This window comes from Doryrhamphus excisus, linkage group LG16 (assembly GCF_037039965.1).
Source record: "Doryrhamphus excisus strain RoL-2023G ecotype Guam linkage group LG16, RoL_Dexc_Guam_v1.1, whole genome shotgun sequence".
Taxonomy (NCBI): Eukaryota; Metazoa; Chordata; class Actinopteri; order Syngnathiformes; family Syngnathidae; genus Doryrhamphus; species Doryrhamphus excisus.
Genome location: NC_136372.1, coordinates 10,517,156 through 10,536,152, shown reverse-complemented (window position 1 = coordinate 10,536,152; position 18,997 = coordinate 10,517,156). Strand labels below are relative to the sequence as shown.

The 18,997-nt window shown below is 41.1% G+C and overlaps 1 protein-coding gene across 6 annotated transcripts in view; it reads right to left on the bottom strand.

Annotated features, from left to right (window-relative positions):
- The window catches only part of septin12 (septin 12), a 65,429-nt gene that overhangs the window by 3,976 nt on the left and 42,456 nt on the right, over positions 1–18,997 (bottom strand). For 4 of the 6 annotated variants that reach the window (XM_058048306.2, XM_058048305.2, XM_058048307.2 and 1 more), the window contains 8 exons: positions 8,599–9,006; positions 6,586–6,714; positions 4,741–4,822; positions 3,937–4,074; positions 3,642–3,759; positions 2,240–2,335; positions 1,715–1,811; positions 1,268–1,319 (listed from right to left, as the gene is read on the bottom strand). In XM_058048306.2, the coding sequence (XP_057904289.2) occupies positions 1,268–1,319; positions 1,715–1,811; positions 2,240–2,335; positions 3,642–3,759; positions 3,937–4,074; positions 4,741–4,822; positions 6,586–6,714; positions 8,599–9,006 (1,120 nt within the window). Of the gene's footprint in view, positions 1–1,267; positions 1,320–1,714; positions 1,812–2,239; positions 2,336–3,641; positions 3,760–3,936; positions 4,075–4,740; positions 4,823–6,585; positions 6,715–8,598; positions 9,007–16,348; positions 16,607–18,858; positions 18,996–18,997 lie in introns of those variants that run through there. The other 2 variants (XM_058048311.2, XM_058048309.2) reach the window with 2 other exon arrangements.

Below are 18,997 nucleotides of genomic sequence, written 5' to 3'. Positions count from 1 at the left end.
GTGCCTGCACAGGCATTGTTCAAACATGAATAAAGACAGACCTGTCATGCTTGAAGATATTTTATGAATAATAGTCAACTCTGCTTCTCACGCCCCCCTGACATCTCACCACATCAGCCAGGGGGGCCTGTGCCACTATTGCGAAGCACTGCAGTACACTATTTTATGAGTAAATAATCAGAGGTGCGCACCAGCGAGAGTTTTGTATCAGCAGATTACCTCCCTCACCATCTACGTAAGTTGAGAACAGACAGGATCTTATGGAAGGGATAATCCACAGCAGACTGTGAGGTGCAAGGGTGTGCCTAACTAATTAACACTAGCTCTGACACTTGCAACAGATCGTAACTCTTTAGGTGCCAGAGTTTTGACATCACTATTTCAAAAGCTTGTACTGTAGTTTGAAAATAGTTAGGGATGAAGACATACTGTAAATTAGAAAAATCACCAGTAAAAATGGAAATTAATCAAAAACATTTGGCAGCCAGGTTCTCATTGTGTAAGCATTCCTATCAACTAACTCGAAAATGAAACCAACGAAATGCAACAAAACCATACAAGCGTATTCAAGAGTCAAATTACAGTTTAAGAGTATGACATGTTCATACATGTTGGCAGGTCTTCACTAATAGCGAAAGTCCTCACTGACTCTCAACCCCTGCACACCTCACCTCACCCCGCCCCACCCCACTATTTGAGTGTCAAAAATAAATATTTATTTACCATTTGTGGGTGGTCACGGAACATGACGAAAAGTGATGATAGTGTGATTTTTATATCCTTTTGTGGTCTCTTGTATTTGTCATGATCTGCACTTGCTTTGGTCTGCTGCCCCCTGCTGCCTCTGTTCTGTCCTGCAACGGACTCCTGCCTTGCGCTCCTGGTCTGCACACCTGTTGCCCATCAGCCATGAGGCTTTCATATATATTTTGCTGCCTACTGTCTGTAAGTAGTTGAGCCACTTTGTAAATACTTTTTTGCTACTTTGTACTCTTTTGTTTGTACTTTTCGCTTCCCAGTGACCTTCTGTCACTGAGTCTTTTGTTGTACTTTGTTTTTCCTCCTGTGAGTGACCTTCGTTTATTACTAAATACTTTTTTTTTACTACATTTGCCTTGTTCTCTGCTCTGGGGTCATCAACACCTGGCACGAGTGCCACCAATCGCGGTATTTGTCCCCACAAATACACATGCAACATAATTTATAGTAGATACATTAACAATAATGTAATTAATGTTAAGTAAATAATAAAAAAACTCAAGCTCACCTGATAAGAAGATCTCGCAGACTGGCAAACTCACAATGTGCCACATTTTCCACTACAAAAAAAGGGGAAAAAGTGATTAGTAGTGTTGAAAAATTCAGAAAAAACGGTTAACTGTTCAACAGTTAACACTTGACAATCAAGTACACAAAATTACCATAGTTAATAACCCTAACCACTACTCATTAGTTCCTCAATAACTACTCTAAATGTATGTGCTTTAGTTCCCCAGTTAGTTCCTAACTCTAACCATTGTATGTTGCTGGTAGTGTTCTAAGAGTCTGAGAAATATTCTAAGACATCGCTGCTAACTTATCAAGACCCAACTAGTTGATACAGGGTTGATAGTCAGCCCCATCATTCTGGTGAAAAAAATGAATGCTGGGGGTTTGCTTTATGTGGAATTAATAATGGCAAAGTGTCAGACGTGGTACTGAATTTTGTCCTCACCTTCAATTATTCCCCACTTTGTTTTACGGCCCAACACTTTGTTTCCATTCACCTGATGCTCCTTGTCGGTCCCGACCACAGCAAAGGGAATGCTTTCCTGCATACACAATATCAGCATGTCTCACTCAGGTTTGAATACAAATAGGTCACACAATGTTTCCCAAGTCAGTCCGACTGATGCTTAGATTTGACTTGGGGTGAATTTACACGAGGGCACTCTATTGGGAATTATGTCGATTATATTTAATACCCAAAAAAGATCAATTACAGCCATTCTATGACATGGATATATTGCGTTAGTGCACATGTGACAGTGGTCATCCTGCGGGGTCCAACCCTGCACACTCCGGTTTCATCTCGAGACGACACATCCCCACCGATTGACAGTGGAGCACGATATTCAGTTGCAAAGTCCTCTCTGGGCAAAACCTTGGCTGAACTAAAGCATTGCTTTCTGTTTGCCAAAGAATCTGATCTTGTTTGGAGTAAACAAAAGGGTTCCTACAAAAGGGACTCGGTTCTTACCCTGATCATGTTGTTGAGAAGGCGTTCCTCTGGATCCTCATCATACTCTTTCTGGGGATAAACACGAATTCCGTTGGCTGCCAAGTCTTGCCTTATCTGGGAGTGGGTCAAAGGTAAAACACGGGTCAGCTTGAGGGTCTACTGAAATTGTATCAATCAAATTGCACATGGGGCCAAAACTCTAAGCCAGCTTTAGGTCGCTGGCTGAACTGGACATTTTTTAATATCAGGATGGAGGAAATGTGCATTTTTGAAAATATCTGTATTTATGTCTGTTGATTCTGACTTGAAATGTCTACTGTCTGAAACCATGAATGTATTCTGACTGCTGATTGGATGAGCTCAGAAAGGGGATCGGCAACCTTTATTATGAAAAAAGATACCCCCTTGCCCACTAAAGAAAAATAGCCTGTAGCCACAAAACAGCGTCTTATAAACTGTAAGAAGAGAATAGAAGAAATTCTTTTGGGTTATCATGGGATCATTTTGGTTAAACATGACAACCTGACGTGTGAAGAAATGTGTATCACAGTGAATTGACAGCCTGTTTCTTTTAGCTGGCGACCAACAGCGGTGATGAGCTCACATGCTGAGCCAATTATGAGTCTCCCAACGTTTTGGCCGTCAATTAGGAGGAAAGTTTGGGTTATCGAAGTAGTTCAGATAAGAAAAGATGAATCGATTGCTAGTATTGGAGATAAACCTAAATGTATGTGTAAATTACTGTAAACTTACCTGATATATGACAAGTTCCTGTGCCGCTGTTTTTAAAATTATCACTAATTAATTTTTTTAGAAATGTCAAATAGCTCTGGGAAAGAATAACTTTTTACCTGTGTGAGAGAGAACTGAATAGCATCCTGTCTGCTCATCCGCATGCTCATCCAATCACCAGTCAGAACTCAGCCAGGATGCATTCATGGTCTCACACAAAGTTGCATTTTTAAACTCATTACAAAGACACCCATTTTCCCCACTCAGGTGTTAAAAAAATATTTGAGCATTGCAAAGGGAGCGGCTGTAGCTGTGCGGCATGTTCTCCCCATGCATGCGTGGGTTTTCTTCGGGGACTGCGGCTTCCTCCCACATTCCAAAAACATGCTAGGTTAATTGGCCACTCCAAATTGTCCATAGGTATGAATATGAGTGTGAATGGTTGTTTGTCTATATGTGCCTTGTGATTGGCTGGCGACCAGTCCAGGGTAAGACAGCTGGGATAGGCTCCAGCACCCCCGTGACCCCCGTGAGGATAAGCGGTAGAAAATGAAAAAATGAATGAATGCAAAAAAAGCTAGAACAAAGAGGCTGAAGAGCCACATGGGTTGCCACTCTGGAGCCATGGGTTGCTGACCCCTGGTCTACTACATGGATGTGCTGTAGATGTGTGAATGAGTTTCCTCACCCTCTCTTTGAACTCCTGTCGTTCCTCAATAGTTAGCGTGTCAGCTTTGGCAATGACAGGCACAATGCTTACTATCTTGCCCAATCTCTTCATGAACTCCACATCAATAGGGCGTAACCTGCAAACACAGCAAATCTCTGGTCAGCTGGACAAGGACCACTGTAATTAGCATCAATGCAAAGACTTGGAAATGTCTTTTGTCTTTAATGTTATATACGTACATTAATGACAATTAATCATAAAATTTGCCCGTATTTTGGCGCTTTAGACATCATGTGTAAAAAAGAGTATTGACCTGTGTCCAGTAGCGGCCAGGAAGTAGATGCAGCAGTGGACTCTGGTGTCTGGTATTCTCCTCTTGCGGTTTACATGCAGCTCTTCTCTCAAATAATTCTCATACTGCTCGTTGATGTATTTCACGATGGGCTCCCAACTTGGGAAGAGAGAGGAGAAATAAAATAGATTGGTCAGATTTCTGTTTAAGACCTGCAATGATAAACATTTGGGCTGTGAATCTGTTTTGTCAGCTATTAGCCACTCTTCATTGTTACACTCAACATTGATCTCTTTTACAATATTTGCAATGGTTGTTTTGAGTACACGCCCCCCCCACAATGCCTGTGCATGTGCCTGTCTGAGACTCTAAATTGTCCATAAATGAGACTTTGTGTGTGAATAGGGATCGACTGCAGCTTGCTCATGAACCTGAACTGGATACGCAGTAGCGGATTCAGGACAGGACTGGGATGTGATCCGCATTCACCAGCAGGATAACCAACACCTTTCTTAACGTAATTAATAAGACATGTAAAACACATGCTCACAACTCAAGGCTTGTCACTTCATAGCTTGTAAATTCACACAAGTAATAAACAAATATAGTTGATAGTTCAAATGTAGGTGTGTCAAAAATGTTATCAATGTCGTGATTACTCAAGAAATTTGCGCCATTCACTGGTGGTGCTGAAAGATAAACCCTCACCAAAAGCGGGGATCTAGTGTATTGGAGTAAATAAAAACAATATTTACAAATAGTCATTTTGGGACATAAATGCAGCATGCATGTTCTATTCATGGCTTTAGCTTTCATGCAACTTACCAGTTTTCATTGTTGATTTGGTCTCCAAATCCTGGAGTGTCAATCACTGTCAGCTTCATCTTCACCCCCTTTTCTTCAATCACTAGAACATAATTCACATGAGACATATGTCCATTACATGCAAAACATTCATTCGTTCATTTTCTACCGCTTATCCTCGAGAGGGTTGCGGAGGTGCTGGAGCCTATCCCAGCTGTCTTCGGGTGAGGCGGGGTACATCCTGGACTGGTCGCCAGCCAATCACAGGGCACATATAGACAAACAACCATTCACACTCACATTCATACCTATGGACAATTTGGAGTCGCCAATTAACCTAGCATGTTTTTGGAATGTGGGAGGAAGCCGGAGTCCCCGGAGAAAACCCATGCATGCACGGGGAGGCTCATGCAAACTCCACACAGAGATGGCCGAGGGTGGAATCAAACTCGGGTCTCCTAGCTCTGTGGACTGCGCGCTAACCACTCATCCGCCGTGCAGCCCTGCACAAGCAAAACAATTCTCTATATTTTGTTTATCTAAGTCAAAAACTATTATTTTACTTCAACAGCTTGTCAGAATCAGGATCATGTGTACTCTCACATGTGCATGCTGGATGGATGCTGAGCAGAGGAGCAAAGGCTATCATTTAAGTCCATTGGCATGTTGAGTAAGCGCTAAGGAATCTCCTTTCAGCGGAAGCAGGAGAGCAAACATCTGGTACCTGAATCATTAAGATTTACGCTAACCTGCAATAAAGCACCACATGCACTGTCTAGACTGGTCTACAAGTCAAAGGTAAGGTACGCAAAGTGTCTTCATTGGTCGAAACATCCAAGTGTTGGCTGAGATTGGCTGGGCTACCAAGCACCTGTCAATCACTTTTCTTTAGCAGCACATTACATAAACAGAGTCAGTAAACTGTCATGATAGGTAACGGTTTGTCATTTCCCACAGATGGACAGACACACACACTCTTAAATAAACTAAGCTTATAATGGACTTTACAGTTGCTGGAGGGACACAATTGCACAACTGTGTTTCACGTCCAAAAAATGTTCTCAATTTATAGACGCTGGCCTCAAACTGCACCGACTTGGGAATGGTTCTAGTCAGTACCTGCAGATCTGTAATTCCAGATCTGGAGCTGGAGTGGAGGGACGTTTCCACCATTTGTACTTACACAGGCAAGAGGACTTAACAAGAGGCGAAGACACTATTAAATGCCTCTCAGGTTGTCCCCGAAGCAGGGTTTCTCAAATAGTGGGGCGGGTCCCACTGGGGGACTTGGGGAACTGTCACGGGGTGGGGGGACAAGAGGCTTTCATTTCAATGCAGACCTACCAACGTGTACAAATTTAGTACTCAACATGCAATCTTGAAGAAAAAGCAGTTTCTCTAATATTTCAAATAGTAATAAAATCTGGGGGACAAAAAAATGTCTGTCCCTTAGGGACAAATCGAGAAGCACTGAGTCAGTCTTTCTACACTATAAAGTTCTACAGATTATCCCATCACTCACTAATGCTGCTAATAGTACCAAAGAATACTGACATTGTTTCAGTTTCATGACCATATCTAGGCTTTTCACTGCGTCGTTGACCTCCTTGAGTGCCTGATGTTATGGTTATATTTCTGCATGGCTGAAGGTTCCTTGACAATTGTGCTCCTGTTATCTATCATTCAGTATGTGTACTATAGATTGGACATGTATTTACAGATCTTTAAGGAGCAAGACAGAAGATTTTCTTTTTAAAAGAAAGGGCTGTAAAATGCACTTACATTCTTAGACTGTGGGTTGAATACAGGCAAACAGACAGATACATCAGCTGTGTGTGTGTGTGTGTGTGTGTGAGAGAGACTCACTGTGGCTGACTGACTGCAGCTTGACTGTTTTAGAGATTTTCTCCTCGTAGTTTGGTGTGCAGGACTTCCTGCTGACTTTAGACTTGAAAAGAGTGTTGACTAATGTAGATTTCCCCAGACCACTTTGACCTGCAGAAACAACATAGATAAAAGTTAGTGTGTTTATTTCTAACCGCAAAACTTGAAACCTACTGTGTCACTACCTTTCCATATCAACAGAAAGTCAATAAAAAACATTATTTAGCACAATAAAACATGTTTTCCATGTGATGAAGAGTGCTAGATTCTAATTTTCGTATGATTGGGTTTTCAATGAAAATATTCGCAAAAAATTTTGACCCCATTTTCGATGCTGTCTCATTTATCGTACGGCCAAACTTTAAACTTAAAAAAGTCAATTTGCCCTCATATATTTCTGTGGAATAATGTGCCCCAAAAAAGCATCCCATGCATTGGTGACATCACTGCTCTTATTCAAGGAGTACAAATGCAAAATAACCCACCATGGGGCCAAAGAAAGTTGTGGCTTTGGTAAGGAAACACTATGAATTCAGTAAAGAACTTGGGGTAAATTTCCCTCTCCCCTTCCTTCCCTGCTTCAAAGTACATAATTCTTTTCTATAAAAATGTTTTTGTTAATATTTTTGGGCCCCTGGAATTCATTAATTACCCTTTTTATGAGAAAAACCGTAGGACACTGTACGGTAATGTTGATCCTGGTTAGCTTCCAAAATGTTTGCTCAAATTTTGCCTTGGCTTGTGTTTGCATGCTTGTTTATCGTCTAAAATACCATCTTTTTTATTTACACCGCCATCTTAGATCACAGGTCAAAGACAAAATCTTGTGATACTTGCACACACTGTGGGCTGCGGGCACCATTTTAGAGCAAGAGCATTTGTTTATGTCAGATTTGCTGTGCGATTTAACAAAACGACCGCACAAAAGAGAAAGGTGATGGACACGGGTGCAATACCTCTGATAATAATGTGTTTATTTTGTGTTATTTTCTTAACTGGTGGTTTTGCAGGTTTGTCTCCCAAAAAACTAGGCAAAAGTGATGTTAAATGTGCAGTTCATAATTATTCTTGCATCATTTACTTCACATAAAACTATAATAAAGGCCTATAAAGTGTGTTTTGTGTCAACATTTTTGGATGTCTCGAATGGATTCAATGGATTTACATTATTTTCTACGGGAAAATTTGTTTTGGTTAGAGTCCGTTTCAGTTTGAGTTGAATGTTCTGGAATGATTTAATGACGTTAACCAAGGCACCTACGTACTTTATTTAAAGAAAAATGCTGTCATGATTCTTAACCTCGGCCGTCTTGATCCTGTAAAAGTTCTGAGGGTTGTACCCCAGCAATGTCGCCTGTCTATGATGTAATCAGCAGTTGATTCTGTTGTTCTTTGCTAACTGGCACAGTTGTACACAAGACTCTGCTTTTTTTATTGATCATGGCTGCAGAATAACCCACCATGGAGCCAAAGAAAGTTGCATGTGCAAGCATATTGATTAAGAAGGTAAGAATTATTATTGAATTACTATAATATGAATTTAATAATAATCCACAATCACGATTGATGATCAACGATTGTTATATTTAACTCTCTGAAGTTGCCACAGCTTTATGGGTCCATCTGTTCATTGATCGTCTTATATTATCCTTTAAATGTGTTTCAGAAGTGCGTGAGGCATATTTAGGACTAAAACCTGGATTGTGAAGTAAGCAATGGCAATTAAAGAGAGAAGGAGAGGTTTCATCAGCTGAACCGACATTTACAACAGTTACTTTCATTGCAGATATAACCCTTATACAACACCTATAAACAGCTAGCCTAGTACTAATACTTTATTTTTTAACTGTCATTATAGTTTCATGCTGGTAAAAATGAACAATTTTATTTACTAGTATGGCGGAAACCATTCTATAACGATTTCAATTAAGGAAATGTTAAAATAATCATAATAGAAATTTAAAAAAATCAATAAACCGAATATTTCACACTCACCGACTACCATGATGTTGAGCTCAAAGCCAGCCTTCATGGTCTTGCGCCTCATCTGGTCCAGCACTGCCTCAATGCCCACATAGCCAAACAAGTCACTGCTACGAATAAAGCTCATCTGCAGTCCTGGCACCGACTGACACACCTCCATCTCCACCTCGGCCTCTGGTTCCACCTCTTTCTTCATCTCTCCTTCTTCCATTCCTTTCTCCTTTTGCTTCTCCTCCACCTCCGTATGGGCTTCCACACCATTTGATTCATTTTCTTTGATGGAATTCTGGGTGTGGGGACTCTCTAGTTGTTCTTCACTCTTGTCCTCTATGACTTGCTCTTCTCCCATGATGCCGCTTTCTTTCTCCTCTGTCTCCTCCATCGGTGTAGATCCGTCTGTGTTCAGCTCTCCACTACTTTCTATGGTTCAAAACACAACGTAGACATAGATGTAGAAATTAGTGCCAAATTCATATTTTGGTTGTCTGAGAATGACATGGTTCATAATCCAGCCACCTCACAGTGTGGCATCAAGATGCTGCTTAAACAGCATGGTTACAGCACAGGTGTGCCTTAGGCTGGCCCCAATAAAAGCCCACATGTGTCATTTAATTGAAATCTGTGGGGGAATCCAACAACCAACATCAGGCACCATTTGCCTCAAAATGCCATATTCCAGATCCAGAGCATCCCAAACATGCTTGCAATCGTCACTTGTGTTTGTTGTCCATAACATACGCGCCTATACCCATGCCATAGCCCAGTGGTCCCAACCCCCGGCAGACAGAAATGATTTGAAATGCTATGGAGGAACTGATCACACCTGTAAATGTTAATCTGATCTGAAACCAGGAAAATGCAACAAAATGGAGCTCTGTGGAGCATAAAACTGTATCCAAGTTAAACTGCATGTTGAGTACAATACATTTCATGTATTTCATGTCTGCAGCAAGTATCACCTCATATTGCAGCATGATAATGCACAGCCCCTGTGCACAATTCCTGGAAAATGAAAACATCCCAGTACTTGCATGGACAGCATACTCACCTGACATGTCATCCATTCAGGATGTTGGCATTTCAGGCAAATTTGAGACAAATGGTGGTCACAGCAAATTAATCAGATTAATCATACTGCCTAATCAGCACATTGAGTCCTACCTGTGAGGTAGATAGATTATGAATAATAGCACAGATTTAGACATATTTGTTTGAGAGAGATAGGCCCTTTTTTCTGCATGTCGTCACACAAACACTGCACTTTTCGTCATGGCCAATTATGGAAATTATACGATGATGTAATCTAAGTAATCCACAAACTGTCAATTGAACCTCTAATGTTCTCAAGGTCTGATTAACACTCATGATTTAGCATGAGCGCATGAGATTTCTTAATCCTTTTCTTAATCCAGCACTGCCAACATGGAACATACCAATGCTTGCATCTCAAGGAACTACAGTATAATTGGCACACACACACACACACACACACACACACACACACTTGTAGGTTTACCTGACCAGTCAAGTGTCACAAGTGTTTGTGTAAAGTCTGTGTCTATCGTCTGGTCTGTGATGTAAGAGGATTGGAGCTTGAGTGTATACGTGTGTGTGTGTGTGTGTGTGTGTGTGTGTGTGTGTGTGTGTGGTTACACATACTCTCAGTTCCAACTATGATAAAGTCATCTGAAACATGCATGTCTGAAGCACGTGGTTGAGAATGTATGAAGTTTATGTATGAAGCGATATAACAACCATTATTCTGGGGTCTTCTCGACAAGACACACACAAACACACACAGAGAAAATACAGCAGCGTTAGTCTGCATCATTTAATCAGCTAAAAATACCCAAGTGTCAAACCATTGGAACACAGCTAATCCTCATGAGTAGAGACAGTAAGGGAAACATAAAGAGTCTGGGCTTCACCGAAGCGCTGACCAAATTTAGACTTACCTAAACCTGGACCATCCACCACTTAAAAATGTAGCTTTTTCCTCCAGAGGAATCCTTCTGACAAGTAGTGTATGTTTTTACCATAAATGTACAGTATGTGCCTTAAGTAGATTTGCCTATAGTTTAGAATATATACACTACACAAACTAGATATACTAGTCAGTACTGTTATTTTTTTTCTAAAACGATAAAGCAAAAGGAGTACTCACACAGTAGTACACACATATGTATAGGAGACAAAGTCAACAATGACACGCACACAAACCCTCTCAGGGAGGCCGTGTAATGACTTGTAACGTATGTGAAAAGCAAACAGTGTGTCAGATTGACTTAGACAAACTGACACAAACTCATTTACTAAGAATACAAAAAGGCAGACTCAAACACTCACACACAGCAGAGTGACACTCTGATTTACTAAGAACACAAAAAAGAGGAAACGCATACATACTCTTGGACTCCGTGTGATTAAAAAAACCTTTAGCTCGTTTCCTTCAACACACAGTGGTCAAGTGGTTAGCGCATATGCCACACAGTTAGGAGATTGGGAAGAGCTGGGTTCGATTCTTCATGTTCTCCTATTGTCCATAGGTATGAATGTGGGTGTGAATGGTTGTTTGTCTATATGTGCCCTGTGATTGGCTGGCGACCAGTCCAGGCTGTACCCCGCCTCTCGCCCCAAGACAGCTGGGATAGGCTCCAGCATACCTGCGACCCTCGTGAGGATAAGCAGTATAGACGATGGATGGATGGATAGTTTTCTTCAAATGTCAATTATTCATAACAACTTTCAAATCTACAGTATGTTTTTGATATCGTTGCATTTCTGAGTTAAGTGCCATTTATTGAGAGCTCACAGAGTGACAAAGATTTAAAAAAAAAAAGGCCACATGCTCATATACCGGATAATTAATCATACTGGACATCTACTGAATCAACAAATTACTGCATGCTAACTTAGAACCTGAAAGATGCGGAAACACATCTCATTCACCATAAGCTGGCAATAATTTATGACTATGGGCTAACTAACTTTGCGGTGCAGGGTGGCGGAGCGTGGCGCAACCCACAATTTTGTGACAAAACAGCGTGGCAAAGGTGCGGAAAAAGCAATGAGAGGCGTTCATTTGATTGGTTAAGATAACACTCGGCTGTGTTAAACCCTCTCACGCCTTATCTCCTCCCTCTTTGCCACTTGCGTAGGTGAGAGGATTGAAGCGTGGTTGTGTGGTTCTGCACCAGACTGCGCTGCTCACAAAATTTGCAAAGGCAGGTGAGCCTGGTCTACAAAATAAGAGCCTGATATGATAATACAGCCGAATTGTTAGAAAGACCACTATTTTTACAAATTTATGCCTTAATGCTTTACTGACGTTTTCCTCAAGAGTTGAAATTTTGCAATTTTCCCAGCAATCCTTCCACGCACCATAGTTGAGTCAGCTCTGAAGGTCTCACACACTTATTAAACACATTTTAAAGTACAAAATATATAGTAGGGGTCACCATCCCATCCGTCCTGAGCTACTAGTCGATCTTTGGGACGTTTCCAGGCAATCGTGAGAATATTAGAAAAAAAAAATATGAGTAGTGCCCTTCCTTCCCAGAGAATGACCAACATTTTGAACACTGCACAAGCCCGTATGCCTCGCCGTCCTCCAGGCAAGCAACCTGCAAGCTCCAGCCGAGAGCCCAGTCCCTAAAACCTGGCATGCTCGCTACCAGCACATGCACACCGGATCGCCTCGCAAGCATTCAGATGTTAAGCAGGGAGACAGAGAGAGTGACCCAGAGCAGTGATGTGCCTGAGTAGTTACTACATGTTGATGTGGCACAAATTAAAAAAAACTTCCAAAACAACCTTCAAGCTGCGGCTTGTTAGGGCTGCACTGACCAGTCTCTCTCTTGTCACCATCGCTTTCCAACGACACAACAAAATAAAATAAAAAAACTAATTTGTAAGACATTGGTAAATATAGGAAAATGCAGAAGTAAATAAAAAGCCTGTCAGTGCTTGAGGAAAAAAAACTATCAATTGGAGAAGCATGTGGATAGGAACAAACTAAAAATGACTAAAAAGAAATGTTAAGAACAATCTCAAAGTTTGAATTCGGAATATGACGAATATGACAATAACAACATGGCAATGACTTAAAATAGTTCAGTATCTACACTACACAAGAAATAGTGTTCTGGAGCGGCCAAGTTAAAGCCTGGATCATAATCCATCTGAGAGTTGAAAATGGCTGTGCATGCACAAAAACCAAAACCCCCAAAACATCACTGCATCACTGTGAGAATGGGGGCAATTTTATGCCACTCATTGTCAGAAAGTGTCAGATGGCACAACAGCTGATCTTCTTTCTCTTCGGGCTTTTCCCTTCAGGGGTCGCCACAGCAAACCAATCTCCTCCATCCAACCCTGTCTTCTGGATCTGTCTCTCTCACACCAACTACCCTCATGTCCTCCTTCACTACATCCATAAACCTCTTTGGTCTTCCTCTACGCCTCCTACCTGGCATCCCTCTACCAATATATTCACTATCTCTCCTCTGGACATGTCCCAACCATCTCAATCTGGCCCCTCTGACTTCATCCCCTTTCATTTTAGCTGAAACTCTTCTATCACACATCACACCTGAAACTTTTCTCCACCCGTTCCATCTTGCCTGCCTTCTTCCCTTTTCACAGTCTCCATTGTTCTGAACTGTTCACCCCAAGTACTTAAAATTCGTCTGTATCTCTTCTCCCTGTAACCTCACTCTTCCATTTGGGTCCCTCTCATTCACACACATATACTCTTCACACCCTCTCCTTTCCAGGGCAAACCTCCACTCTTTTTGCATCTCCTCCACCTGTTCACTACTCTCATTACAAATCACAATGTCATCTGCAAACATCACCAGCTGAATCATCTAGTGACTGTAATGTGATTTGAAATAAAAAAAAGAAATAATCCATAAAGCCATAATAATTGCAATACTACAGCTCTGTACAAGTGACAACATGACCAAACAAGCCCATAATTGGTGTGAGTGCAATATTGGGAGGCGGAATCCAAGTACACCCTCAAAATGGTCCTTCCCATGTTTGACAGAATTACTATAGTGCAGCTTTACAATTTCCCCCAAATAATCTACTGATTAGTTCAGGAATTGTAGGTTGTTGCCATGTGGTTCAAAATACAGTCTGGGGTGGAAACCATGTAAAAATATGACAAATTGATTCTGGGATTGGACACAGACAAAGGTAGCCTACCGTAAATCCAAACTCTTGTCAACAACAGACGATGACATCAAGACTCAAACCCAACTCATGCAACACATTTCCCCCAAGGCACTGAAGTCTGACACTCAGCATGAATTGATAGGGCACAGCATGAGTCATGACATGATTAACACCAGCATCAGACCAAGAGTTGAACTGGAGTTTCAATATCATCTACAGTATGATCAAGTGGTTTGACCAGAATATCATAGCCAGAATTGCGCAACTTTATCACTCTAATCAGCTGCACCCACGCACATAATACAAAGGATTTACTATTAGGAACCTTCACATTTAGAGATTTGAAAAGTTGTCCATTGCTTCAATACTGAGTCATAAATGGTGTGTGCACTCATTCACTGTGATGGATGGCTCAAGTGTAGAGGCCAGATTTTGTGCGATGCATCTTCATACATGGCAATAACAGTCACTATGATGGATTTCAGTCCACATTATACAGTATCCGCCTTGTCTCTCCCTTAGTTAGTGGGATGACACTGCAAAATGGGAGAGGGGGTCCATGCAAAATTGCGGTCTTTGTCAAAATCTGTCAGATTAATGGAAGTAAATACTGTATTTATTTTTATAATCCTTTATGGACAGCCTCATATCACGTGGATGGCTTGGTATGCAGCTGGGAACCCCTGGTTTACATGTCAACCAAATAGAGACTTTGGTAAGTAATGCATCTCATTGGACAGTAAAGCTAATGTACAGTAATCCCTCGTTTATCGCGGTCAATTGGTTGCAGATCCTGAATTATCAATGGAATACAGCATAGATAACCTGTTTACAACCTTCTAAATATGTTTTTAACATTATTAGAGCACTCTCAACATGAACTAACACCCCTATAGTCACCTTTACACCTTTGCACTCACCCATTAAAGACTCATGTCGAGTGAACAGAATGAGTAGTTGACGGAAAGTGAGAGTTGAGTTCAAACTTGAGTTTTAGTAGTCCCTATTTTTTTTTAGGGATTACTGTGCTCGTTGTTAACTAATTCAAACACGCAATAAAAGCCTTTTGTTCCGATGTCTGAGTCTGGTTTTTGTGTGTCTCATCGAGCATTACAGAATGTTAAAGTATGGCTGCATTTCGCTCCCCTCTCACCATCATCATCCCGTTATCCCCCATCCAGACTCCAATTCCAGACACTGCTGTTTCCTTCCTGCAGTGTTGTGTTCCTTTCAACAAAAAATATGTTTCATTGATAAAATGTTACGAAATTAGACATTATGTTTTCAGTTTTGAATCTCTGTATGGCGGCTTTTCAGCAAAGGGCTCCAAGTTTGATTGGTATCTTTGAGAAAGGCACCATATCTCTCTCGATTGCTCCCGGGAATGTAGTGTGTAAAGAGTATTCAGGGTTTGCAAAGCACAACATTTAAAAACATACTTGGTGTCAGCGGACCAAATAATGCTGATGGTTAAGCATATGAATAAAGTCGTTCCTCATTTGGACAGTGTATGTGACCGATGACCTCACGCCTCCAAAACAACCGGAAGACATCATTCTAGTCACATACACTCAAAGGACTTTACTTCCTATGGATGATTTTTTCACCAGCTGACAAGAGAATAAATGATCATGTGCTAAAGGAGAAGGTGTTTCTGGCAACTTCATCTAACTGTAATTATCAACACAACCCCTTTGTTGAACAGAGTCGGGTATTAGGTCGATAGCCAGATACTGAATCATTCAGGCTTCTGGGCTTTCATTTAACTCTTATTTTTGATGGTTTTATCTTTCTGTTGAATGTTGCTATGCATCACACGGTTACCGTCGCATTTGGTTACATCATATCCAGTGTTTTTGTCCGTGGGTGAGGTTGACATTCACACTTGCCTCACTTAGGACTAGTATTATGCTGACAGGTGGACCGAAATTTCTCCGGTAGTTTTGGTTCCCCAACTTGGTCCTGGTGTGCATTCACAGCCCTGGTCTGCTAATCAAACGGTACTGGCACACATGCCTGTGAATATTCTCATTCATCCTGGTCAGCCATTGTATTCTCAGGGCATTGAATCGATCTCAATTGGACGGCTCAAGTCCAACTAATGTTTATCCCACCTAGTCATTTATCATGAACTGATGAAGCCTGCTCAGTTGAGAGGCGAAACGTCCTCTAGTACAATTGCAAGTGATAGCATAGGAAACAGACTCTAGAATGTTTTAAATGGCCCCAAATTTCAGTCGTGTGAAGCAGTGCCTTTGCTCAAAACATACTTTTTGTTTTCATTTATATTAAACAAAATTATTTTTTCAGTACCTGGCATAGATGAAAGGGAGGGGAAACAAATAAGTAGTGACAAAATTTATAGCAGCCTGCAAGTCTTGCACGCTACAATAAACTTGCTTTTAAGGATTGCTTGATTCAACAGTTTCAAAGAGGCCTGCATAACAGCCCCGTCCCCTCCTCCCTCATTCTGAGCGCCAAAGTGGACCAGTCCTGTCAGCTTTCATTGTTAGCCCCAGAGACTGAGTATACCCCACTGATCGCCATGGGGGATGCGAAGAAACAAAAAGAAAATTCCTACCTTCAACCAACCATCCCACTTGTGTGATACTCTAGCGGCCTTCAAAAACGACAGTTTGGTGGAACTTTCTTGTGGTTTTGGGGTTCTTAACTTTCCTTTCAGCAAAGTTTGTCCACACCAACGGTGATGTCCTACACACTGCCTTTGTATCTTTCCCTCTCCGACTGCCTCATGCTCTCTCTGCTTGTTCCTGATGTGAGAAGTGTGAGGAGCCGGCCAAAGAGAGGGAAGGAGAGGGGGTGTTGGTAGCTAAAAGCAGCACCGGGATCCATTCACATGCAAATAGCCAAGGAGCTTCCACTAATCCCCATGTGGAGAAGGACGCCTCCCCTTTGCCTTGTCCTCCCCCCTCCTTTCTGTCAGAATCATTTACCCTGTAGTGGTTGACCTTTCTCTCTGCGGACTGAGGTGAGCTGCCATGCCTCCGTTACAGACTAGTTTGCAGAATAACTTTAAACTTGCATCTGCAGACACTCACTATCTTCACTTTTTCATGCAGATGGTCCCCGGGATGAATGCACAGATGGTTTCAACAAGTTCTGTTCCTAGTCTGTGATATAAGTTTTAGTAGTACTTAAACTCCTAAGTTACCCACACTGTACACAGAACACATGGAGGCCATATAAAATACAGTAAACAAAGATTAAATAAAACAGTTATAGTAATAAAACTCCTTAGTTTTATCCTTGCAGTTGTACTACAGGCCATTAAAATATTGTTATATACAGGCTAGTCTGGAAAAGTAACCTATATCCCAGATATCCTTGCAACAGTGCATGGAATCCATGACCCCCCTGGCATTCATTAGAATTCTATAATCTTTATCCTTAATGATGGTTGCAACAGTCAAGCAGTTGGGACCAAATCAGGGGACAATATCGGCGACCGTGTTTTATGATGTTAGTTTTCTCTTCCATGGTGATGGCTTTCCTTTTCTTTGACACACTGCCACTTACTGCCACTTGAGAGACATAATGAAGTGCTAAAAGTGTTTCCTCCTAAGTGTGGTACATACAAACAAATCGAGTAAATGACCATTAGTATAAAGACTCAGTATGTACTCCTTTAACTTGAACAAGTAACATGTTCCAAATGTGCAATTACAGTAAAGGCAGGATTATCATTTGAATTAATATGATTTAACCATTAATATAACACATAGAAACACACTCCTCCCAAGTAACCAGTACACATTTAGCCAGTTTGTAAGGGACGTGTCTGCATATTGTAAGCACAGATACATGACATTTTGTTGTAAACGCTTCTCCAGACACGTCTGCAGGTCCTCATAACAAGAACCATACATAAATAAGTAGACATTATTTTAAGGTGCTTTGAGACCAACGTGTAAGCTGTAAAATATGCTGAGCTAAGTGGTGATAGTGGTGTTTTCAATACACACGTCACACTTGTCACTAAGCGCATCAACATTTTTTTTGATATACAGCTTATTATTATTTTTAAAATGTATTTTTTTATGTACTTTTTGTCTAAATTAAAGGAGACCTATTATGTGTTTTCCACTTTTCTGACCTATAAATGTAGTTAGAATGTTGTATTCTTGTGTTAAACGATGCCAAAGTTTCAGATAATGAGGTTTGTGCATTTGGAAGTGAGCCCTTAAAGAAGTTTGGGATGGCTCTCAATGCTTGGTTTCAGAGAGTTTTTTCTAACAGTGGCTCTCTGTGATGTCACAGGGAACCAAACGTCCTTATATGAGCGTGCCAGGGAACGTCCGCCCTCCTTCCCATTCTGCAGCACTCTTTTGTGGAAGATTTCACCGTGTTAGCAACGTGTATATTTTGTGTAAATAAGCGGTTGTCTGTGTAGCATGCATGAAAATTACAAACTCACCGATGTCTGGGGTTGCTTTTAACCACAATCCTCCTAGTTCTCCTGAACTCCACCGCATTAGCGGTGCTTACATTACCACTCTTTTCAAATAGCTCTCCAAATGTTTCATGAATTCATTATCACACCCCCCCCATGCACTGTACTGCATATACTGCACTTCAAACTGAAACCAGGTAAATGTAACAAAATGGACAACATACAAGCGTATTCAAAAGTCAAATTGCATGTTGAGTATTGAAAGTACACTACAGTACAGTACAGTACAGTTCACTGGGCCCCTTAGGGAGGCATGCCACACTGTGAGAAGCATTATTGGAGTTTTCCTTTCTATCACAAGATGAGTATTGTTGAAAGTTGTAGCTGAGTTATAGTTGATTCAGACTTTTACCTGACTTTCATTTCAGCATCACATAAATGGCTACTTCTCATACATAAATTAATAAACAATAAATAGTATGATGCTGATTTTCCTTGATTTAGAATGTCAGCCCATTTATACTTATTTGAACTTGTCCACATGTCCAAATTTGAAGTGCTGTCCATGAAATGGCAAAAAAATACAAGTACAAAGAATTTAACTGATTTAGCACAGACCACATAGATATTTAAATGAGCTTAAAGGGTCTAAAAACAGGAAGGAGAGGGCTGTTCTTTACCTGGTGTAGAGACACAGCAGTCAGCGGAGGCACACAACTGGGCAGGATGTCATATCATTGCCTGTGTGTGTGAGGAGGGGTGTGACATTGTGTATGTGTCAGTCAGTGGATGATGCATTTCCTGGCTTGTGGCAAAGGG